General features: G+C 42.0%; 1 protein-coding gene across 10 annotated transcripts in view; it reads left to right on the plus strand.

Annotated features, from left to right (window-relative positions):
* CASK (calcium/calmodulin dependent serine protein kinase) overlaps positions 1-19,740 on the plus strand; it is a 354,245-nt gene extending 334,505 nt beyond the window's left edge. For all 10 annotated transcript variants that reach the window (XM_057717512.1, XM_057717505.1, XM_057717507.1 and 7 more), the window contains 5 exons: positions 5,669-5,749; positions 5,856-5,936; positions 8,647-8,849; positions 15,682-15,765; positions 19,177-19,740. In XM_057717512.1, coding sequence (XP_057573495.1) covers positions 5,669-5,749; positions 5,856-5,936; positions 8,647-8,849; positions 15,682-15,765; positions 19,177-19,353 — 626 coding nt within the window. In that variant the 3' untranslated portion in view covers positions 19,354-19,740. The remainder of the gene's footprint in view (positions 1-5,668; positions 5,750-5,855; positions 5,937-8,646; positions 8,850-15,681; positions 15,766-19,176) is intronic.
* Positions 19,741-24,884: the final 5,144 nt, after the last annotated feature.

Consider the following 24,884-nt stretch of genomic DNA (forward strand, 5'->3'; position numbering starts at 1 on the left):
TAAAACTAATTGTAAATGCCCCAGTAGTACTATTTGAAGAAATTCACTGTAGTATCAGCAGAATGTTGTTTAACACAAAATGTCAGTGGTTATTGCGAAGTCTCTGTAATCATCTTTATTTCCATCAGCTTCTAACAGGCTCGAAAGGTCTGTTGATGTTACATATATATGTATAACCTTGTATTTTTATAATAGTTTTAAATGATATATAGATGGCATTAAAATTAATTTAAACCTAGAAAAGCAAAGAAATGGCCAATAAGGCTGTCAGTTCATCCTTAGCTTTTTATACCCTACTGATAGAAGGCATGTAGACATGAGTATTCAACTTGCCAATACTCTTTAATTCAGCTCTGAGGAAAAATAAGCCAGTCAACTGAAAAAATAGAATCTCTAAATTCTGACAGAGTCCATTGCATCCTTCACTTAAGAATTTTGCCAGAGAATCAGCATCGAATCTGGTGGCTAGTGTTTTCCACAGTTCACTTTTCCCATTCTTTGACCATTGGGACACCACTGATCTTCCATTGTTCCTGTTCTCTTTGATTCATCATAGGTGGTGCTCGGTGGTCCTGCAAACACACCTGTAAGCTTAATAGCCAGCCCAAGCTAGGACCAGGAATTAGCACACCTGAGTATCCATGCAACTTTGGCAAATCACTTGGCTCCTGTGGGCCTCAAAATGAGGGAATTGGGTTAGTCAATCAAGGATATCTTTTCTAATTCTAAAATTTAGTGGATCTCAGGTTATTTCATCACTGGGCCTGATAAATGGGTATCATTTAATGAAGCCAGCTACTCATTTGCTGTCCCTTATCTTAGGCTTTAGCTCTGATAAACATTGCCCATTACATTTGAAGGCTATATCACCCTTGATAGAGAAGGCAGGACCCTCATAGAGATGGAACAGAATTGCTTTTTCTCTGTCATCTTTAAACACAACATCTCCTACCCAAAACCATGGCTCTAAGTTCTTGTAAACTTACAACTAAGAGGAGCGGAGGAGACCCACCTCCACCACTTTTTTGTTATCTGCAGCATCTTCCTAAGCAGTGGTCTTCCGGGCCTCAGAGCCTTCCTCATGCTTACAGTTCCTCCTGCGTGTCAGTATTTGTCACTGCCTGAGATCCTCCTTTGATAGAAAGTCTGAGCTTCTTATAAGGTCCTTGCAGAGCCATACAAGTTTCTTTATAGAACTTGTCTTTGGGCTCATTTGTGGTTGTCTAGTCAGAATGTCATTGTTAGGGTTCCCTCCCTCACAAAATCATCACTTATGAGCTCTCCTATTAGTTTTTCTAGTCGGGAGAAGATGCCCGGCTTTTTCCCTGGACTTTCTAGAATATGCTGCCTGGCATGTCCTTTCTGCCACCATCTCTTCAGCTTTCTTCCCCATCACCAACCAACTCTTACATTTTGTTAATTATAAAGACCAGAAGAACCATTTGCTTACTGATTACCTTGCCTTTATAAGAGATGAAATTGTCAGGAAGGAAAGTAAAGTATTTTATCAGCTGTTCTGCTTTTAGCTATGATGAAAGTTTATGCTAGTATGTGGCATTGCCTACATAAAGAATTGCTCTAAAAGAGGGAAACACATACTGTTGACCTCTGTTGGGAAAGCAAATGCTTTGAGAACTTTGAAATGTCATATTCTTTAATACCAAGAACTAGCCAAATGGGGTCATAGGCCACAAATCAAACTATATTTCTGAAAGGTGTTTTCTGACTTATTCAAAAGTTGATTGTAAAATACAGTGAGGGATCTTCCCGTACTCCTCAGTAAATTAAAATAAGGGCCATTGGGATTAACGTATACACACTATATAAAATAGATAACCAGCAAGGACCTACTGTGGAACTATACTCAGGGAACTATACTCAATATTTGGTAACAACCTATAAGGGAAAAGAATCTGAAAAAGAATATATATATATATATATATATATATATATATATATATATATATAACTGAATCACTTTGCTGTACAGCTGAAACTAACACAACATTGTAAATCAACTATACTTCAGTTTTTTAAAAAATGCAACTGATTTTTATACATTGAAAAATAATTTTTTAAAAATAAAATAAGGGCCATATGTTTTGTTTCCTGCTTCAGATCTTTGAGAATTCAGCAACTATTGATGGCAAGATGCAAACCTTATTAAATTCTGAAGTTGTTTATATTTGTAGTAAAAATGAAGGATGAGGACTTTGTCAATATCTAGGATAAAATACTAGAATTATTTCCATTTCTGTCACCAGGAAATTCTAGTTAAAGCAGAATTCTGTTCAAACTATTGCCTACCTCTCACATTATGTAATGACACTCTTAGCTGAATGTGACCCATAATTAAATTTTGTTTTTCCCATACACACACAGTGTTTAAAATAATCTTAATTAGTTACCACATTTGAAAATCAAATATTTAACATAAAGTCTGGGTTTCTGCCTTTCCTTGAAAGAAAAGAGGGTGGGGTAACATTAGTTACTTTACTCGGCCAGTGTTACCAGTGTGCAATGTCTTATCTAAGTGGAAGTTTGTACAGTATTTGAAGATACCTTGTAGCTTTTCCAACTGAGGCAAGGAATGAACATTAAACGCTTATTTATGGAAAAGATTCTACTGGAGAGTAGGTACCTAAATACTCAAAAGTGTCATGAACGTTGAGTAGCTTACTAGAAAGTCAGGACAATATGCCAGACAGTATTTCTGAAGCCTTGGGAATAGAGTTGATTATGGTGTGTATAGTGTTTACAGCAAATACATTTTCTGCAATGCATAAAAGATTTTTAGCCACATAAATCTGATGCAGAAAGCATTGTCATGCTTCTAAAAGAACTATACTGAGTATATTAAAATTCCTCAGCCCTAGGACTTCCAAAATCAGTTTAAGGTCAAGTTATTAATGTAAACTTTTTTTAAAACTCTTCATTAATTTTTTTTAAATGTTAGAGCCCTGAGCAGTGATATTTAAATATCCTGAGAAACCCCATTTACATGCACACATATGAACATAGAGGATTTCTCCATTACCATTCATAGGTGTGTTTAAATTATGCTTAATACCACAAATTAGTATTGTTGACTTTAAAGAGCTATTATTTTTGTTTTCTTTAATACAGAGAACTCTAAAGACGACAAAAAGTGGCCCATAATCTCACTGCCTTGTTGACATTTTTTTAATAGTAAAAGTAATAGGCACATGTGATTAGAAAAGATACAGAATGAAAAACAAAAGGCTTCCACACCTACACTCCCTGAAGAAGATTTCTTGTAACTGTTCCCAGACAAAATTTGGATGCATATGCTAGTATATGAAACCCACTGGCTTTTATATAAGGATATTGTTGAATTTTTATTAAAATGAGTTTGTTTCTTAATGTGATTTATTTGCCTCGTGTTTAGAATATTGCATGGTAAAGTTTCTTTTGTGCATATTATACTTTTATTTTACTAATATATTAAAAGCCATATTTCAATGACCCCTGTACATTTTTCATGCTGTCTTACTCCTAATGGCCTCTGTGCATGTAAGTAACCTGTTGAGTGACTGTGCCTCTTTGTTTTTGACGGTTTCCTTTCATTAAGTCCCTTTTTTTAAATCAGCAAACAATGTAAAACCTTTAAAAGTTCAATCTCTAAGTGTTCTCCTTATATTCCTTGTATGTCGTATTTTAAAATATCCTTATTTATTGTTTCTCCATCCTATGACCATGTGATGATTTCATTTAGACTGGAGTAACCTCTTCATGCTGCTCATTTAAGGTTAAGATATTGATGTGTAACATATCTGTTCATTTGTTTGTCATGTTGATTGTTGATATCTAACTCATTATTATGTGTTTGAAAAAAATGACTTAATTTAGTAGGATTGGAGTTAGAGCTCATAGAGGGAAAGGTATACACCATTCAGAAAACTTGCGCCATCTTGCTCTTTTGTGAGATGCTTGATTATTTCTATATATTAAAATATATCAGCTCGTTGATGGACCTCTTTCATAAGCATACTTTTCTTGATGGAAATATCACTCAGAGGGCAATAGGTATAAAAAGCAATGCCGTAAGCTCTCCTGCTTTTATTTTTGCAACTCTTCGTCACTCCATTATCACTGCAGCATGACTAGCTAGCTCCACCACGCAGAGAACCTTATGTTCATTTTGATTTTGTGAATCTGCCATTCTAAACACAGAAAGCATTTCGTGGTTTTTAGCTGTTGCTAGAGAATATGCTTTAAAGTCTTTTAGTCACCTTTATGCAATCAGGTTATCAAAAGAAAACAAATGTACCAATACCCATAAACATGCACTAACCCTTATTTTAACATGTTATATTTCTTTTTTTTTAGTATTTTGGGAATGATACGTTTGTTCTTTTGTTTGCTTCTGATCTGTTGCATTCCAGAGTATCCTATTTTGCATTTTAAGGTTCTTTGCTACTGGGAAGAACACAGATGTTAAGGACTGAGCTGATATTGAAAAGCATTTGGCCATTTTGTTTCAGGGAGTAGAAGCTTCTCTTAATGATTGACTGAAGCAGCTTAGATTCCTCTATTACACCATGATATCAGTTTCATGGAATTTATTTCAACCCCTCTAAAATCCAGAGGTTATTTAATATTCTTTAAAAAAAAAAAAAAGAAGTTTTAGTGCATGCCTGATAACATTTGGGTCGTACCACACAGAAAAATATTACAGGAAACATAGACACATGATTTTAGCCTCCTTGTGAGAATTTTCAAATGTGTGTGTAAGAATTGGACTACCTTAAACTTCAAGAGGAATGGTCATCCTCTCAGGAAAGTTTTTGTAATAGTTCTGTTTAGAGGCAGCTTTCCAAAAGAAATATTTTTAAAGTGTTTCTTCTCAGTCTGTAATGATTAGACAATTCCTCTTTTGCAAGAGTTTCCAAGCTCAGATTCTGCTTCATGCTTCTTCCCATTCTGTCCATCCTAACTTACCGCACACAGGCAGACAAAGTTTGGGGCCCAGGGAAGCATGTTCCCCTACTTACATACCCAAGACTTTCCATTGAATGGATAGCTGGGTGACAGTACAACTTGTGAGATGCTCATTTCCAAAGCTTGTGAAATCATAGTTAAAAAACTTGACTTTGAAAGAAATCTAGCATGCTCCCTGCAGCAACTCTGTTGAAAGAAAGAACCATCAAATTAAAGACCAGCTGTCCATGCAGCTCTCATCCACCCCTAGAAATAACCTAGCTGGCCTCTTTCTTAGTTAACTTCAGTTGCACTCATGCTATGTTCATGTTGGTCACTGTCTGCAGACTTTTTCTTTTTAGTATTGCTGATTTCTTAGAATTGCAAAACTATGAACAGCATGTGGTTTTGAATGAATTCATATGATGTGTTGGATACTGCATGACAAGCTATGCAGTATCTTTTACAATTGGACTTTTATGCATGTGCTCAACATATCTTTGGATGCCCCTGGTTCTAAAGTGCATTTTCATGGGCTTAAAAATGAAATTTTCTCCCAAAAGGTTATATGACTTAAATTACATGTAAGCTATATATCATAAGTTGGATTCATATTTTTTAAGACATGGCTTGACTATAATTTTGGTTTTGCCAGTAGAATTATAATTTACATACATGAAATATTCCTTCTGTAAATTTATATTCCTTCTAAATCTTTGCGTTTTAGTGTTCGATCAATTAGATCTTGTTACATATGAAGAAGTAGTAAAACTGCCAGCATTCAAAAGGAAAACACTAGTCTTATTAGGTAAGTTTGACTGTATAAGTGGCTTTCTTATTTTCATCCTCAAAACATTTTATGAATATTATTAACAATTATCAATCTTTAACTTCCTTTTTAAAAAATAACATAGGTGCGCATGGTGTTGGGAGAAGACACATAAAAAACACCCTCATCACAAAGCACCCAGACCGGTTTGCATACCCTATTCCACGTAAGCAATGTCTCACTCTCCTAAAAACGTATATTTTTCCTAGTACTTTTCTAATCTTGTAATTTACATATTTTTTCTGATTACATAAGTAATAACTGTTCATATAGGAAAATTGGAAAATCCAGAAAAGAACAATAAGAAAATGAGTTAATAGTTAATCCCAACCCCCCTCCCCCCAGTAGTGGTGCCATCAACATTTTACTGTATATCCTTTCAGGCTTCTCTTAGTACAGACAAGGGGGGTGTGTGTGTGTGTGTACGTGTGTGTGTGTGTGTGTGTGTGTGTGTGTGTTGTTATCAGTGTTGTTGTTTAACAAAACTGGGCTCATCCAGTCCATTTGTAATGGACTAATTTTTCCAACAATATGTCATAAATGTTACCCAGAGGAATTATTCTTCAGAAAAATAGGTTTTAATGATAGTATAGTTTTCTTTGATATAACAATATTTTCCTTAATCAGTACCTAAATTGTTGACTTTTATCACTTTTAAAACCCAATGTGCTACCCATTGTTTATTATAAAGAATTTTAAATCTGTAATATTTTTATTCCCCTTTTCTATATCTAATCCTTAACCTCTTGTCCTCTTTGTTTCCTCAACTACAAAATGAAGTAATTCCAGGAAAATAAAGAGGATTTGAGATTATGTGAAGCACTTAGCAGATACTGGATAGATAATAGCCATCTTGCTACCATCATTTTATTTTATTTTTATTGTTATTATTCCAAAGTTTAAAATTTGAATCACAAAAGCTTTCTAGCAGTTAGAGCTTTGTTCGGGGTGGGAAGAGCTAAAGGAGAATGATTTTTAAGAACAACGAAAGAGGGAATTCCCTGGAGGTCCAGTGGTTAGGACTTTGCACTTTCACTGCCCAGGGCACGGGTTCAATCCCTAGTTGGGGAACTAAGATCCCACAAGCCACATGGTGCAGCAAAGAAAAAGGTAACAAGAGAAAATGTGAAGATTGCCTTCATCCTTTAGGGCCTTCCAATGCCATGTCAGCACCATTTACCGTTTTCTCTACATCCCAGAGAGCTGGGAGGCTTCATAAGACCACTCTCATCCCAGAACCCTGTCTGATTTACTCAAAAAAAGAAATTCATCAAATATCCTTTCAATTGGTACCACTGGAGTTTTCTAGTAAAACACTTAAAAATATTCTTGTAATTCTCCTTATGTCTCGATCATGAGTACAGCAAGCTTGCTAACATTTAGTTTCTTCTTGATCACATAAGCAATTGTACGTCCATGTTATTAAATGACCAATTAACTAGCTTGGTTTTAAAGTGTGCTGTTGCTGACCCCAATTATGTCTACTCGCTGTAATATTTGACCCTAGGTGTATATATAGCATATGTTTACCTACTGAAATGAGTGAAGATAGGACAGCATCAACATAGTATGCTGTTTCTTCAGCTTTCCATGTGCCTGGAGAAAGGGTTCTTCTTTAAGCATCCACATTTTGATGTCCATGAGCACTTGGCAGTTCTACAGTCTAGTTGGAGCAGGATAGGGGGATCTCCCCCAGGTTTGGACTCATATACAACAAAGAGCAGCATGAATTTGTCTTTGCTCAAAGAAGGAAAGAAGCAAAGGGAGAAAGAAAACTCAAACTGCAGTTCCTGGCTTTTCTAGAAAAACATTTCCTAAAGTGTGTTTTGTAGAATATTTCCTAGACAGGAAATATTTGAGGCTTTGAAGGCCATATGGTCTCTGACACAACTGCTCAACTCTGCCGTTGTGGCATGAAAGCAGCCATAGACAATATGCGAACAAATGAGCATGGCTGTGTTCCAATAAAACTTTATTTATGAGAACAGACAGTGGGCTGTATTTGGCCCACAGGCCATGGTTGCCGATTCCTGCTTTAGGTCTTTCCTAACTATTGTGGCCATATCCGGCTGAGGTCATTATGTTTTCAATATGGTATCCCTTTTGCTGTATCCTGACATTATCCTTTTGCATGATGCTCTATACCAGCACTATCCAATAGAACATTCTCTCATAATGACAGCATTCAATATCTGCACTGTCCAGTCCAGTAGCCATTAGGCACATTTGGGTGTTGAACCCCTGAAATGTGGCAAGACTGAGAAACTGAATTTTTAATTTTATTTAACTTTTTTGTTTTTTGTCTTAGTTACAGCTCACAGGCTCCTTAGTTGTGGCATGCAAACTTTTAGTTGCGGCACACATGTGGGATCTAGTTCCCTGACCAGGGATCAAACCTGAGCCCCCTGCATTGGGAGCACAGAGTCTTATCCACTGCGTCTCCAGGGAAGTCCCCTAACTTTAATTTTAATTGACTTAAATTTAAATAGCTATATGTGGTTTTCCATTTTTTTAATTCTTCTTGTTTCCTTCTCTTAAGACCTAACTGCGTTAAGGCATACAGTGAGTTATGTTAATCCTGGATCATTTAGCATCTTTCCCTTGTGGTGACCCATGAAGGGATGAAATAGATCTCATCTAAACACTGAAAAACTCACCAAACCAAAACAACTAACCAACTACTGTGGTCCAATGTCACATAAACAAATATGACTTCTAGAATTTAGTTCTACAAAGCTACTAGGGGTGGGAACAGGGCATGAGACATACTATAGAATCCATAGCATTTAAGAAGAGATTGAGTCTGGGTAGGTCCATTGCGAGCATCAGCTCATGAGCCCAGCCTTTTAAACCTCTCTTGACCTGTAACTTTGCAGATACAACCAGACCTCCAAAGAAAGATGAAGAAAATGGAAAGAATTATTACTTTGTATCTCATGACCAAATGATGCAAGACATCTCTAATAACGAGTACCTGGAGTATGGCAGCCACGAGGATGCGATGTACGGGACAAAACTGGAGACCATCCGGAAGATCCATGAGCAAGGGCTGATCGCAATACTGGACGTGGAGCCTCAGGTAATGCCCAGCCAACCCTGGCACCCTGTCGTCCTGCCTGCATGCTAAGCTCAGGTTCTGAAGTCAAAATGCCGTCAGAACGTCACAGGTCACATAGTAATTTAATAGTAAGCTCCAGGAAAAGTATCGGCGATGAAGGCACTGTGAGTTAACTGTCTAGAATGCAAGCTGACTAATCGTTGTGCTCAGGGCACACACAGTGTATTTAAGAAGTAGAGCCTGTTCTCTTATGACATTCACTGTACTCAGAAGGTCAATAAAGTGCCTGATCGGGTCTGTGCCTGCCAGAAATCCTACAGTAATCTGACTCAGGATGAGACTCTGGCACTTTGTTAACACAGCAGCCACCTTTCCTCTCTTGCTACAGCTCACACTAGACCATCAGAGTCTCTGCCAGCATCTTATGTTAATCGCCAGGAAGAAATTCTGATCCTGGGGCCTGGGTCTGAAGCACAGCACTAGCTTTATGAATGCAAGCATGAGCGAGCCCCGGGGAACACCAGGCAGAGCAGGGGCAGAGACTCATGGTGGCTCTCAGCCTTCACCATCTCTTTGCTGAGGGACGATGCCTGACCCTGAGCTAAAACTAGGAGGCATATGGAGAACGTGATGAGGACTCAGAGCTACACACAGAGACGATTAGATGATCTGCAGATACGTCCTATACTAGAAGCAATAGAAATTATTAAACTTGAAAAGGAGAAAGCCAAAGGCCTTACATCAAAAATGCTGACAAGCTATTTTTTATCTCTGAGGACAAACTAAGGAAAAGGGGGTCTCAAAGCCCAGTAGGAAGGATTTGGGAGTTGTAGACATCAGGGCAGGTTACAGGAGAGGCTTGTGGATGCCTTTGTGACTCCCAGGCTTCTAAAAACAACTTGTACCGAAAATCCCTTATCATTTACAAATAGAATCAGTATACCACCTGCTAAAATGGTAGACCAGCTCCCCTCAAGCAAGTTCCCCGTTTCATCAGGGGGCTTACCTGGCTACCCCAGGCAGGGAAGGTCCCTGTTCAAGGGCCACTGTATGAGACTTGGTCCCCTAGCCATCCCCAAAGGGAGGATGGAACTGGCTTAGCCAAAGTCTGTGTGACCTGGGGCCTGACGGCTCAGTTTCTTGGCTCCAAGATGCTAACATCAGGGCCAGTGGGTTCACCCACTTTCGTGTCACAGCACCCAATGGGGTTCTTGAACTTGGAATCTGGTTAAGGGGCTGGGGAGGAAAGCAACAGTAGGGTGAACACTATACAGTTTACCTAACAATGAACTTGGACCTTTATAGAACTAAATATATGATGTGTAATGCAGATTGATTTTTGTTTAACTACTAATCCCTCCTTACTAGGGATTGGAAAAATCTTCTGGCCAGGGGTGGCTAGAGGCAAAGTCTCAATCCTGGTCCTGGTCTTCGACATCCTCTCCTTGGGTTCCACACTGGTCTTCACCTGAACGTCGTTTTCTGCTGGTAGTAATGTCTCTAGCAGTATGCTGGCTGCAGGGCTCCTCAGACCCCCTCTGCATTACCTCAGTCCACTTTCCAGGGCTTTCTGCCTCACCTGCTGCTGCTGCTGCCGCCGCCACCACTGCTGCTGTCGCTGCTGCTGCTGCTGCTGCTGCTGCTGCTGCTCCTCTACTCCTGGCGCCCAGCTCTCCCCGTGCCCTTGCCCAGCCCAGCCATGCATTGCTCTGCACTGCTGAGCGGGAGACGCTTCTCTCGGCCTTCTCAGGACGCCCACAGCGGTCACTTTCACGTGTGGCACTGGGCACCAGAGCACCCCCTCGGCCCAGCCTGGGCATTTTCCCTGCTCCCTATCTGCTGGAGGGGCTCACTGCATTCTTCTCTCCTGCTTCCTTTGTCCCCTCCTCAGAACCGTGATCTCTCGGGAGAGATAGGGATCCTGCTCTCTGCCCGAGCCTCTTAGGGCCCGCGACCCTGGGGCCAGGGATCACCCAGACCCTGCTCCTCTAGTTGGTCTGCTTGGCCACTCTGGTCCCAGGCTGTCCTGCCCACACCCCCAGGCCGAGTCCTGCTCTCACACCAACCGTCGCATCCAGCAATCCAGCTGCAGGTGCCCATAGAGTCTGCACCACCTGGGCTTCACCCTCGGGCTTCTCTGCCTTCAGCCCACTCTCTCCCAAGGCTGGACTAGGCCCGCACCCTGCCTTTAGGATGCCCGTGGCCATGACCGACTTGCTGTCAGGGAGGTCCTCATTGCTCCAGGGAGACTGTTTCCTTAGGACCTTTTCTCCATGTCCTTTTCGCACTCTGGCCCGCTTGATTACACACTCCACTGTATCTCATGGACAGTTTGACTCAACCAGCGTGTATTAAGTACTCGCTATATTCTAAGCATTCTGGCAGGAGCTAAGGATACAAATAAGGCAAGCTGGTAAGGCTGAGATTCCTTCCTCAGCATTCATCCAAAACCGTCTATAACGGGAGAAGTGCCATGTGGCATTTTTAAAAACCCCCTCACTTCTGCCACTGGTAACACCACTCCCACTCTGTGTGGACCATAGAAAGCCCACCTAATACTGGTGTTCAGCTCATTTAGTTTGTGCCATCTTAATTGATTTTAGACAGTTCACAGGCCAAACTGAACACATCTAATAATACTATGTAAGATGTTGTGATTCAACTTTAAACCTAAAGGACCATCATGAAGACTTTTGAACTAGAAGAAAATGAGTAACCTGGCTTCTTTTAAAAGAATGAGAATAGATTGTGTTCCTCTATATTTTGCCAAGCATTAGTACTCCTTCCCTAATCCTTGTAACCCAGAGATAGACACATCAGTATCTACTTTTGAGGATGAAGAAACCAAGGCTTAATGTAATTGTCACTTGAACAGTCTTGGTTTGGATTTGGGGGGTTTCTTTTTAACAGTAAATCCCAACCTCCTTTCACTGTACCATCCTAGAAGAGTTAACTCTATTTAATCCTTAAACAGGTGCACCTTGTATACAGTAGTACAATTTAAATCTTTATTTTAATATTTAGAAAAATCTACAGGGCAGTCAAACCTGAGGAAAGCTGTAGAGCTGATTTCTCATAAAGCCATGCCTCAGAAAATAATCTATGCCCCTAAAGCTGGAACTATAATAGCTCTGGTGTGTAATAAAAACAATTTTAGATTTTAATTTTATTCTCATTTGTCCATTTGAAGCATTAAAGAGTTGACAGTAGAGGAATATGTGTGGCTTTGCTTTTGCCCCCAGAGGGAAATGTTGTCATCAAGGGATAGTGTGTACAGTCTTGTTAGGAATCCATGCTTAGAGACAAGAGCCAGGTTCTGAACTAGGGGCTGTTTTGTGAAGTCGGTTGGCTCTCTTAAGATTGTTTCTGGGGTCACTGTGCTCTTCCTTAAACCCTTGGATCTTTGTGCAGAATGACTCAGATGCTTGCCCTTAGTACTTTTAAATTTTGCTTAAAGATGTCTGCTTCTTAGATACTTGGTCAAATGAGTTTTTATTCCTTGAGGGCGGTAACCTGAGATTAATTATTGGCCATAGATGAGCTATTAAATCAATGTATCTCCAAAAGAGAACTAAAAACTAGCTTTAAATGTTAAATTAATGCTTCTTTGGCTGTTTGAACCCAATGTATTTTCAGTGCTCTTTCTAGACTCTGTGTCCCCTCTCTGGGATTCAGAAAGAGATATTTGCCTGTAAATATTAAATTTGTGTCTCATCTTAAAAGTCAAAAAGGAAGAGTGTTTAGAGATCATCTTAAAGCCACCTTTTAATGGCCTGAGGGGAATCCTTTTGAAGCAGTTCCATTTCCTGTTCTTGAACTTCAAGCAAGCTGAGACTGCACCAAAAAAAAAAAAAAAAAAGGCACCCACTTGAGACCCATAAGTAGAGCAGAGTATAGGGGCAGAGGCCTTCAAGAAAAAATGAGGATATGTGTGGTGACTCGGCTGAAGGTATGAGGGAGACTAGGCAAGAAAATCTCAGGATTCGAGGCATCCTATAATTTTTGAAAGTATAATAATATAGGAGAGAAAGTCAAAGTCATCAAAAGGAGAAGGAAGCAAATATATTCAATACTAACCACAGAGACTACTGTAGTTACTGTGATAAACATGGCAGTTTATCACATGTTTGAATAAACTGGACAACCAGGACAAAAAGGAGAATGTCATGGATCACATAATTCGTATCTGATGGAAGTACCGCCTGTTCTTTCCTTGGAGTTAATTGCTAAAGGAATATAACCTGATTCTTAGACGTAAGAGGCATTGCTAAAGGAATATAACCTGATTCTTAGACGTAAGAGGCATTTGATGGTGTGGTGAGTACAGTCTTCATGGACAGTCTCGTGCAGTAGGTGCACAACGACCTTTGTGTCTTCGTGGGTAAAGACTAAGGGCGTGAATGCTTTGCAGAGCTAATGGTTGCCGAGTCGTGTGTTTTCTGGTATAGTAATAGAAGAGCAGGCTAGAACTGAAAATATGCAGTTGGGTGGCTATCAGGCTGCGGTCATTGAGCAGAGAAAAGACCATTTCACGCCTGGGGTGGCATTCTTGACTTCATACGTGGGTTGTGGCTGTGTGGACTTCCATCGGGCACTCAGAGTTGCTTCAGGGATGGAAACAAGGGTAGGGACTGTGCCTTGGGATTTTTTTTCCCATCTACGTTGTCCAGAAGGTGGCTCTGGGTGGGTGTGGGGTGATGAGGAAACCTTATGTCTCAAATGACCTTGGAGTCACCTGATTTATGAGCACAGGAAGAATAGGAAAAAGAGGACAGTTCTGAGTGAAGATCCCTGTTAAGCTCGATTGAGCTATATACAGATTTTCTCATGATGTTTGTTCCTTGCTAAAATCTTCAGTCACAAAAGGATTTGCAAAGAAATGCCAGTTACCTCTTTCAAAAATGAACATACACAAGCTTGAAGAGCTTTCTCCCATGGGGAATCTGAGCCTGTGACTTTCACAATTAAAGCACTTTGAGGGCAGGTAAAACAATGTGCCAGGCTCCCTTATCCCACAAGGAGAAACTGTAACTAAAATTCAGAAACATAACCCTAGAGAGAGTGAAGCTTGCACTAAACAGGAAAGTCAAAACCATTACCAACCAATTTGCGTTTTACATGCCTTTATATTCATAGAGGCCAAGAGATTCTCTTCAGCCATGAAAGCACAGTGCCCTCTAGTCGAACCTACCTCAAAAGGCAAAACAGATTTTGTGTGAATTATATGTACTGCTTTTACATTTCTGTTTGATCAAAAGACAATTTCTGCCAGGTGCCATTTGGGGCATGAAGAGACAACTGAAAAAGACGCAGCCCCTGCCCTCAAGCAGCTTAGCTGCCAGCATCCGGGCACTTGCGTTTCCCTGGTGACGGGCACTACAGGTGCCTAAGTGTGGGTGTGTCAGGAGCACACTGGAGGGGCGCCTGACTCAGCTCAGAGCTCATAAAGGACTTTCCAGAAGAAAGAACACTCAGCCAAGCAATAGGGAGAGTGGGGATGGGAACGAGGGGATGGAGTGTTCAGACAGAGTAGGAAGAGAAAGGCTGGCCCTTTCTAGAACTGAAAGTATTTCAGCAAGGCCAGTCCATGGTGGGGAAGGGACAGAAAGGTAAGCATGGGCCAGGTCATGAGGCAGGGCTCTGACATTCATGCTCAGGGAGATACATTGTATCCCAAGGCCAAGAGGGAGCTCTTGAAGGGTTTTGAGCAGAGGAGTGATGCAATGGGATTTGCATTTCCAAAAGATCTTTCTAGTGGCAGGGTTTAGTAGGATTGGAAAGCAGCAAAACTGGAGGCAGGGCGCCCAGTCCAAATTGCTACTACAGCGAACCAGACACAAGAGGGAGAAATAGGAGTAGGGCAGAGTGAACAATTGAAAGGCTATTTAGAAAGCAAACTATGTGGCTAACAGAATAGACATATTAAATTCTTATATAAAGGACAGCAAGACATTTACCCTGACACATACGAATCAGTTACGTGTCAGTCACTTGTGAATTGTGTGCCTATCTTGGGCTCTGTTGCGGGGGGCGGGGGGCGGGGGTGTAACCCCAAAGGGTGTCCTGTCCTTCTGGGGGAGGAGCAGAAGCAACAACCCCTTACCAGCATCAGATGTTGGCCTTGCAGTATGTCTGTGCAAACTAGTAGCTTGCAGTTAGAGGTTCCCAATGCCTTGGAACAGACCTGAAAGAGGGCCTCAGAGGTCCCTCTCCCTTGAATGCAGTGTCTTCTCATGGGCCTACAAATTGCCCACAGCCATACAGCTTCTACAGTGGCTCCAGGCTCCATCCCTGGACAGGGTCACCCTTCCCTGTGAGTCCCACAGAGGAGAGGGCTTTCCTCAGGTCAACTCAGAAGGCCTATGTCAGTGTGAACACAGCCCTCATGGTCACAGTGGCCAGGATTTGCTCTCCTCCCGAGCAATCGGAAATGTGAAATGTGGTGTAGTAGGCTCTAGATGAGTGCTGAAGCCACCCTGCTGGTCCAAGTCTACCCCAAAGTGCATTTCCTAGGAATTAAAATTCAGACTACAATTAATAACCAGGTTTAAATGAACATTAACCAACATAATCAGTGTTCCCTTTTCAGAAGAAAAATAAGTCAGATTGATTCATGAGATTCATAAGAAAAATGTCCAGTTTGTCAGCTTTTATTTGCTGATGGCTGTTGTCCATCCTTTGGACGAAAAGAAGTAATATAAGTTATTTCTAAAGTTAGTAAATTTAATAATATCTTGCCAAAAATTTGAATCAAGGGCTTTTCCAGTTGTATAGTTTTGTGTGGACTCATTTGAATGTTGCGTTAGTTATTTCTTCTTTTGTCTCAGTTTTCTTTTTTTATTCCCCCACACAGGCACTGAAGGTCCTGAGAACTGCAGAGTTTGCTCCTTTTGTTGTTTTTATTGCCGCACCAACTATCACTCCAGGTTTGAATGAGGTAAGAATTAATCAGTTTTTCCTCTAATCAGCAGTTCCCCGCGTAAGGATGCATTTGTGTTGTGCATTGAAGACCAAAGCCCCATCTCATTAAGACAACTGAAGGAAGTTCTGCTTCACTCCCCATGCTGGCCACTTAGATTTCCAGAGCTTGAGGTTCTTTTTCAGGAGTAGGAATTAACCCACCCCAGAGAGGTGTGGTTCTTCTGAGATCAGAGTCATTAGGCAAATTCAAGCTTTAGTCTCCAGCACAGTCAGCCCATGGCCTTAGGCATGGGCCTGCTCCCGCCCTGCCGGGTTGCCAGCCCCTCCTCTCCTGTGCTAAGAGAGTTCTGGGCCAAGAATTGCTTTGCCTGAGGAGAGCTGTAAGGCATCCACCTCCTTGGCTGGGGTGCCCGGGCTCCCCTAGGCAGCCTCTAGAGTGGAACCCATGCAGAATCTCTCCCCAGGCCCCTGGAGAATACCAACCTGGCAATGAGCTCTGTCCCCTCTCAGGCCTACTCAAGTCAGCAGCTGCCACGGAGATGGTGCCTGCGCAGGTCGGCAGCACCATCTAGAAGCAGGCTGGCTTACACAGCCTTCTATTGCTGGGCAGATAAGAAGGTAGTTGTGGAGTGTCTGGTGAGTATGTTGCTGCTTATCTGCTGTAGGGTCGTTCTTAGAAGGAAACTCTGCACAAAGTTTTCCTGAAGACCATCACTTCTGCAGGGTCTAGAAATCACCAAGACGCTCTTCACACTGTCCAGTTAACAGTGGCCTAGACTCACCCAAGCTTATGACAGTAAAATCAAGGCTTAGAGATTTTCACTTTAAGGAAAATTAAATATATAGATTTCAGGAAGATTAAAGAACTAGATTTCTATGTCACTCATATTTTCAGTCATTTTTTTGTCATTTCATTTGCTTGCAAAAGATATATTCCTTGGTAAATTATCCTTTTCCATCTTATTTAATACACAAACATGTTTGAAACGCCACATTGTGGTTAGCTCTTATCCTTTGGTTACCATGTATTTTTCTTGAATTATCATCTTTGTTTTTGTTTTTTGCCTATTTTCCCGCCCTTTTACTAATTTTCCATAGCTGCCAAAATGGTGCAGAAAATTGCCTGTAAGTACCAGCTAGGAGGTGATGAAATACAGCCTTGTTTCCTTTCATAGATTTAGAATGTAGATATTTTGTTCCCACAAATCCTTGCTTTTGCTGTTAGAATAAAGGCATTTTGTTTTCACTGAGTTAAACCCTGCTCACGTGTAAGTCAAGCCTGCAGACAAGCTGTTGTAGAGGAAGAAACTGACAAATATAGCTTCATCTTATAAGATCCTTAAGAGGGAGCTTTATTTTTTATTTTTGTATTTTTATTTTTTGTGAAGAGAACTACATTAAAAATTTGATGCTCTCAGCCATAAATTTTCTTGAATGTTTTCATCAGCTCAGCTTTCTGAGCAAATTATAAGCTCTGCTAGTGGTTCTTGAAGCCCAGGACTGTAAATTCCAATAGAATCCCCTAGCCCAGAGAATGATGTGGTAGGAATTGCTCCTTCTTGTACTGGTAGGAAGCACTCCTGTCTTTGGGTGAATGCATGTTCCCTAAAATGGGGCTTTTGCTTTGTGTTTATTGTAAAGTAAAGCCACAGTGAAAATACTATGCTTTTTAAGTGCAAGCAAAAAGTGTGTTGATAGGACCTTAGAAGGTGATGATTAACTGAGGTCTTATCTACACTGAGGTAGTTAACACCTAATATCCAAAGCATGCCACATCCTGCTTTGAAATTCCAGTAGATGATAAAACAGGTTAGGACACTCTCATTTCAGAGTGTCCTGATAGAAGAGATTGAGTTCCCAACTTTTCCGGTGTCTGTCATCCCCTCTGTGGTGCTGTGGTGGAATCGAGTGTTATTATTTCACCTCGAGTCCCCTTGCCAGAGGGTTGCACCCACAGGCCAAGGTTCATCAGGAAGAGTCTCTTACAAACAGATGGGCCTCAGAGAAGAGGAGGGGTCCTAAGCCAGAAGCGGGTGCCAGCAGCTCCCAAGTCCTTGAAGGCACTGCATCTTTTAGTTTTTCTGGAGATCTGTCTCTGTCATCCTGGGCCCCTGTTTCCTAGTAGCCTTTCTCTGTCTCCTGATTATAGATTTAACACTCATCAAATCCTGTAATGGCCAGTATTAGTCAGCCAAGTGCTTATTCTTTCAGTAACATTTATTAAGCACTTACTATGTATAAGGCACAATGCCAAGTGCTGGGCGCAGCAAGGCAAGTTTGAGCTCTAGTTGGGGAGACAGATACTAATCAAATAAACAGGTATTTAATTGTATCTACATATATTTCAGACTCCACCCAACAGCTCACCTACCTTGTCGCTTACTTTGACTTACAGAGTTGCCTGGTTTCAGATTTGCACTTTCCCATTAAAAGTTCAGCATAACAAGATCTGACTCGTGAAGATGCAGAGGCAGACTTTCTGGTGGCCCTTAAGAGATCCCCATCTTGAAAGAACTGCCATCCTGAGGCTGTCTGTAGTGCACTGCAGGAGTTGAGAGAAAGTCTTTACTGTAGCAAAGAGTTCAGTAGCTGCTTTTCCTTCAGAGTTTTTTCCATAAGAGATATAAGTACTTACGAACAGTGATATTTGGCCATTTCCACTGCAGACCAGTTTGAGGGGATTCATCAGATGCCAGTTGCTGTTGCAGCTGGGAAATGGCATTATTTCATCCATTATTTGTAACATCCAAAAAGCTTTGCCTCTGGCATCCAGTGCTGTTGAGTGAGGGCCATTATATGTAATTGAATTCCTGGAACATATTGAACCTCTAAGTAGAAAAGAGAAAAATACAACTTAATTTGTTGTCCAGAGGCAGGGGCTTCTTGGTACAAACACAGCTGGGCTCTGGGGCCCAGTGCAAGCGAGTGCAGAGGACCGAAGGAAGAGGATGTAAGGCTCTGACCTCGCCCCCTGAAGCCCTCCCGCCAAAGGGGAGAGTGGCTTGAGATGAGGCAGGCCTGGCTCAGAGGAACAAGGGCAGAACCACTTGGCTCGACTCTGATAGTCAGTCCTCGCTGACCCTGGGGCCTGCACAGCTTGGCCGGGGTGGGGCGATATGTTTGCTGAAGAGTGTCTGTTTCCTCTGGTCCGTTGGGTTTGGCGTGGAGCCCCTGTTGCATGGTGAGCAGCCGTGGTTGCAAGCAGTAGTTCTGTGACCCTGCCATCCCAGGGACCGTCATCTCCTCTGTCACGAAGCGGGCTTGGCCTCACGCCCAGATGTGGTACATCAAGGTCTGGCCTTGACTGTTTCTGACATTGGAACGGACAGAAATGTGACAAGAGAAAAAAATTCCGGCTGACTTCTCTCTCCTCTTTGCTTTTCCCTCCTCCCACGCCCACCCCTGCCTCCATCCCATCACCATTTAGGATGAATCTCTTCAGCGTCTGCAGAAGGAGTCTGACATCTTACAGAGAACATACGCACACTACTTCGATCTCACAATTATCAACAATGAAATCGATGAGACAATCAGACATCTGGAGGAAGCCGTGGAGCTCGTGTGCACAGCCCCGCAGTGGGTCCCGGTCTCCTGGGTCTATTAGGCCTCTCCCCAGATATCTGCCGCATAACTGGGAGCCACCTCATACATGGAAAAGCCTCTTTGTTATCGGCCTTGTGTCAGCAGGTCGTGGTCCCTAGAGACTACCTAGTTGTAGTGTGACCTACATTTATAATTATTGTCATGTCCGAATAGATAGGAGGAGAAAAACAATTACACACTAATTTAAAGAGACAGTATCTTTTTTAATCAGTTCTCCTAAACTTTAATAAAATGTATCTTTAAATGTATGTATTATTCAATCCTTTGGAATGTTATATTTTTGGAAATCATAGCTTTTTATTTCCAAGGCCCCTAAAAACTGCACAAAATAGATGCTGCTTTCTATAATCTATTTTAATAATAATAAACAATGATTCTGTTACCTTGACTGGGGTTGGAACACTACATTCTTTTTAGAGTCTGATTTTATGGATTGGAATATCTTTCTTTCCTTTATTTATTTGAAATAATCAGTCTAGTGATTACAAAACTCATAAATTTTTAAAGGCCTTTTTTTTCCTCTTTTTTTTTTAGAATAGTATTTTTTTTAAGTCCTTTATGTAACATCCAGATAATGTGATACTGTCTCTTTGAAGCACCCTGTAAACCTTTTAGAGATTTGAAGTTGGGTCTTGACTCTTAATGCATGTGGACAGTCGCGAGCGTTTATGCTGTCGGTGTGTCTGTGTTGGACAAAACAATCTGTAATCTACAGCAGAGTACATTCCGTTCACGGGGCACACCCAGGGGAATAAGAATAAAATGCTATCATGACTAAGTTGTAAACCTATGCACATCCCTTGCATTTCGGGCAACTTTATAAAAAACAAACAAAAAGAAACTGATTTTTATTAATAATAATCATGTAGTGAAATGTGTTTGTAATTTTGTCTCAATTTAATTTGTTGTAAGGTGGGAGGGGGAATTGCTGGTTTCACCATTTCAGATCTGTGTTGTCTGAGAGTATTAACGTTTTAATTAAGCAAAGAAATGAGGATTTTTAATATGTATGTAATTGTTTTAAAGCACCCATTTTAAGAGAATATACTGTGCAATGAAGAAACCAGTTTAGGCATTTGCTATAAACTGAATTATTCCAAAAGAATAATCTATAACAGCCCTGTAAATTCCTTTAAAATGATAACTAACAGGACAGTTTGACCAATTTTTTTTTTAAATATACTTCCTTTTATGTGTTCAATAATCAAATGCCTTTGGGTCCTTCATTTCATTATAGATTTGTTCAGGTTTACAAGGTGATGATCTTTAGATTTGATAATCCATTAGATGCTCATTGAACCATCGAAGGCCCAGGAATGACTATCAGTTGGCAGGACAACAAAATCCTCTGCCAGAGCACAGCTGGGACCTCGTCTGGCTCCCAGAGCGCGGTGCACACAAGGGCCACCAGTGTGCTGGAGGCCACCTGTGGTTTCTCCTTCCTCTTGCTATATCCCTTGGCACAGGAGAATCATGTCCTTGTTGCTTTAGAGACATTAACCATCTCATCACCCTTCTGTGAGGTCACATTCTTCCAATACAGGAGATTCAGGCTGGGGGTCTACTGACTCTTTGCCAGAGGTCAGTGGAAGGTTTTTTGTTAGGGTGTCAGGGTGTGAAGTGGTTCTATCAACCTGAGATCCCTGAAAAAATACCATCAAGTTTGCTTCTTGTCGGTTAGATGGCCTCATTGCTTTGTGCCTTGGCAGGATGTACGGGATGTGTTCAGAGTGGAACAGCTCCTCCTGAAGGACCACACCAAGAAGGCATTCGTATACTCTTTTTAGGGTGTCACTCTCCACCCCCGCCTCCCACCTACTCTTACTAAACAATGCTGATTTTTCCTCTAATGTTGTCCTTTATGGGTGACCAAATGAGTATACAACTTACAAAGTGCTGAGTAAACTGCTTCTGTTGGGACCCCACAGCAGGGTGACCAAACCACCAGACCAGAGACACCCTGGATGGAGGGAGAAACTCCAAGAGCTGATTAGGGTTGTGTTAGGACTGATTTAAATCTAACCAATGCCAAGGCCAGACAGTCATTCCGTGATGGTACTGGTCACAATCCGGGCTCTTCTCAGTGTGAAAGTGCCCGCTCTACCTCTTTTCCAATGAAGCACAAAGAAGACTACAACTAACACCTGAGAACAAAAGCTCCCTCCTTCTGGTAGAAACCCCCACGGCCCATTTGCCCTGAGACCAAATCTCCAGAGATTCTTGATGATGCCTGTCTTAAGCCACCCACCATGCTGATAAAGGTGGGTCAAGTAGAGGAAGGGAAAAGCAATGCCAGTATCAATGTCTGTGGCCCCAGGATGGAGAAGCACTGTAGCGCTCATCCTCTCTCCTCCACTGCTTTATGCATCCTCAGAGAAGCACACAGGCAGGCGGCATTCTCACCATTGTTGCTTGTGGCAAAATTCCTGCACCCAGATCTCATTCTGTCTGACTTCTCAAAGAGGTCATCTGTTCCCTTCCACTAATACATGTCTTCTCTCAAGCAGTGTCTTTGTGACCTAGCAGAAAATAAATTTCCGAATCCAGACTAATTTCGGTACATTGCTTAGTGAATTGTAATGGAGTGGCAGCAGCAATCAGAAAACTGCTAAAAAGCTGCTTTAGTTTCCATTCCATCAACAAAATCATTTTTTTCCTTTAATAGAAAAGAGAAGATGATTAGATTATTAAATTTTAACACTGATCAATTGAGCCATATTCTAAGGGCTCTCTTCCAACCCCATTCCCCACAGCAAGAAAGGGGGTGTTTTTTATATGTCAAATTATTTGTTAAAAAGAATGTCCTGATTTTCTAATCATAAAACAGTAATTACTTTGCACATGCAGCATGTTCAATTTTAACACTAAAAAGGAAAATGTCACTCTAATTCAGGAAGCGTCCCAGTGTCAAAATAATACAGTAGCCTTTTAAAATGCAATTAAAGTGTAACTCCTGTCAGGTGAGATGGTTTAAAATATTTGCTCAGAGAGGAAAAGAAGTGGGTGACCTACTTCTTGCAGTTTGCATTCAGAAGGCATCTTCTGAGCCCGTCCCACTGGTGGTGGGATGTGAAAAGATGCTGCAAAGCCCTCACCGCGTGAAGGATCAACACGTGCGCCTTTCCCCATGGCCTGTTCCATCTCCCACCCTCTGGGGCCAGCCCGTGGGGCCTGGACTCCATGCTACAATTATTTTTTAAAGCCTTTGATTTCATTATTGCAGAGAAGTTTTCTTGGTTTGCTTTTAAATCACTTGTAGTTAATCTGTTCATTAAGGCTTTGAGTTCATTCCTTGAAAAAGTATAGTCAGTTGAGCCACCCTTGGGGAAACTGAGCAGTGGAGATGCCTGGTGTAGACACTGCCCCTTAAGGACAGGCAGCCCAAAGCAAATGCTCTTGTCTCCCACTAATATCCTTCATTTCAGGTCAATCTCTTAACTTGGGGCAAAGAGAATATGCCCCTAAAGCTAGCAAGAACATTTCTTAATAAATTCTTAATTTTAACACCTCCCACCCTGTCTCCTTGGAAGGAGAAGGCATCTTGCAATCAGCATTCCAAACAAGCCCCTTCGAGTCCTCATCCCTCCTGTTTATTTCCTATCATCAAATTGGGGTGTGTGTGTGTTGTGGGGGGCGGGGGCGGGGCTTGTTCTTCCAGATCTGAACACAGCCTCCTAATTCCATCCTCTTTACAAAGGCTTAAGATACGAAGGTTCCCCAAGCGTTCTTTCTCTTGTTCTGTGTCTCTAATTCTTCTCTTAGAAAGATCTTTTGCATCTCACTGCAGCTTACAGAAGGGCTACAAGCTTTATTCATGAATCCTTTCATTTGGAAGAACTTTTCCACTTCTTACCCCTTTAGAAGTAAGGGCTTCCTCTCCATTTGGTGTCTTCGGTTACAGGATGTCACCTGAAAGGCTCATGGCTTGACTGGCTTTACCCACGTCTGCTTATCAGTTTGCCTTAAACTTTGAGCTATTGGAAGTCTCAAGTCTTCCAGCTTAGTGAGTAAAGTTTAGGTGTGACATGCAACCAGGAAGTGGGAGAAAGGGAGAAAAAGAGTATGTTCACCGTCCACATCCCTTTTATCTGGTCTTTTCTCTGCTGCTCTTGGGCAGCAGAAGGTGGGCAGACCCGGCCCACAGAGAGAGGAGGAGGGCCGCGCCATCTCTCGGCCAGGCATTGCTGAGTCTTAGCTCTTCAAGGGGAAGGATAGAAAATCCAGCGCTCCCACCACCCCTCACCTAACCATCGACTCTCTTGACCCTGTGCAAATGGACCGAGCAAAAGAAAACGGAAAGAGATGTTTGGCACCACACAGGAGACCTCATTTCTGGCCCCAAGCACAACTTCCTATCTGTGAATGCACAGAAACTCGGAGCTTCGCTGCCACTTCTGTGTTCCTTCCCTTCTCTCTCGCACGTGACCAAAGGAGCATTCCAGTGGTCTCACTGATAGAGCCCTGGAGGTAACCATCTTGGGACCCAGAGGCTGTGTAGTCTGTTCGAAGGAGTTCTGCTTGGGGGTAGAAATAGATGTTCCTCCAGAGTGCATGGCCCCAACTATTATTTTCATTCTAAAGAGACCAGGAATCGGGGGAATCGATTTCTGGTCTCCGCTGTGTCCCTGGATGGCGCCCGTGCAGGCGGGCGGGATGCTGTTGGGGCAGCAGGCCCGGGCTAACTCAAAGGCCACATGACCCTCACGTGCGGAGAGCACAACATCATGTTTAATTGCCAGGCAGGCGCGTTGCCGTTCAAACTCAGTTCTGGGGTTGTTTTACATAGTTTTGCCAACGTGTTCTTTTTTTCTGTATGTATAATTGCCTTTTTATAAAAGGTTTTGAAGTATTGTCTCAGTGATAAAAAAAAAAAGAGAGCGATGTTAACAGTTGTTGTATATTTCACCGTATCCAATTGTAAGTATTTGCAGGGTACAGCGAAGCCTTAGCGTGCAAGAGCGTTTGTGCAGGAGGTGTCCTCTGACACCCAGAAGGTGAGGGGATCGGAAAGGTTCGGATTCTTTGTAAATGTCCCGCTTTTCTTTCTCTCTGTGTGTATCTATTTACATGCCTTAGCACACGCCCTCCCGCCCTGATCCCTTTGCCCTGTCGCCAGAACAACCAGAACGCTGGTGCACTGCCAGTACAGGACAAGTCGACGAAACCCTAATCAGTTATCTCTTGTGTGACAGGGAAGAGAAACTCCATAGTATTCTTTGTAGAATATACATACCTGTAGGATGCTGTGTAATGGGAAACCATAGAATTGGGCTTTTGTCATTTCAAAGTTGGAGAAATGTATGAATAAAATGTATAAAACACAAAAAGGTAGTTGTCTCCTCAGATTGCAGGCCAAACAGCTTGGGTACAAACCACCCAAGGATCAGAGGGAGAGGGTCAGGCCTCACAAGACCTCCCCACAGAGCCCTTTCCTCTCCCGGAGGAGCGCATGCCGCCCCTCCCCCCCCACCACCACTACTTCCTGGCTCCAGCGGCATCCACCCTGGCAGCCTGGCTGGTCCAGATTGCATC

Source organism: Hippopotamus amphibius, chromosome X (assembly GCF_030028045.1).
Source record: "Hippopotamus amphibius kiboko isolate mHipAmp2 chromosome X, mHipAmp2.hap2, whole genome shotgun sequence".
Lineage (NCBI taxonomy): Eukaryota > Metazoa > Chordata > Mammalia > Artiodactyla > Hippopotamidae > Hippopotamus > Hippopotamus amphibius.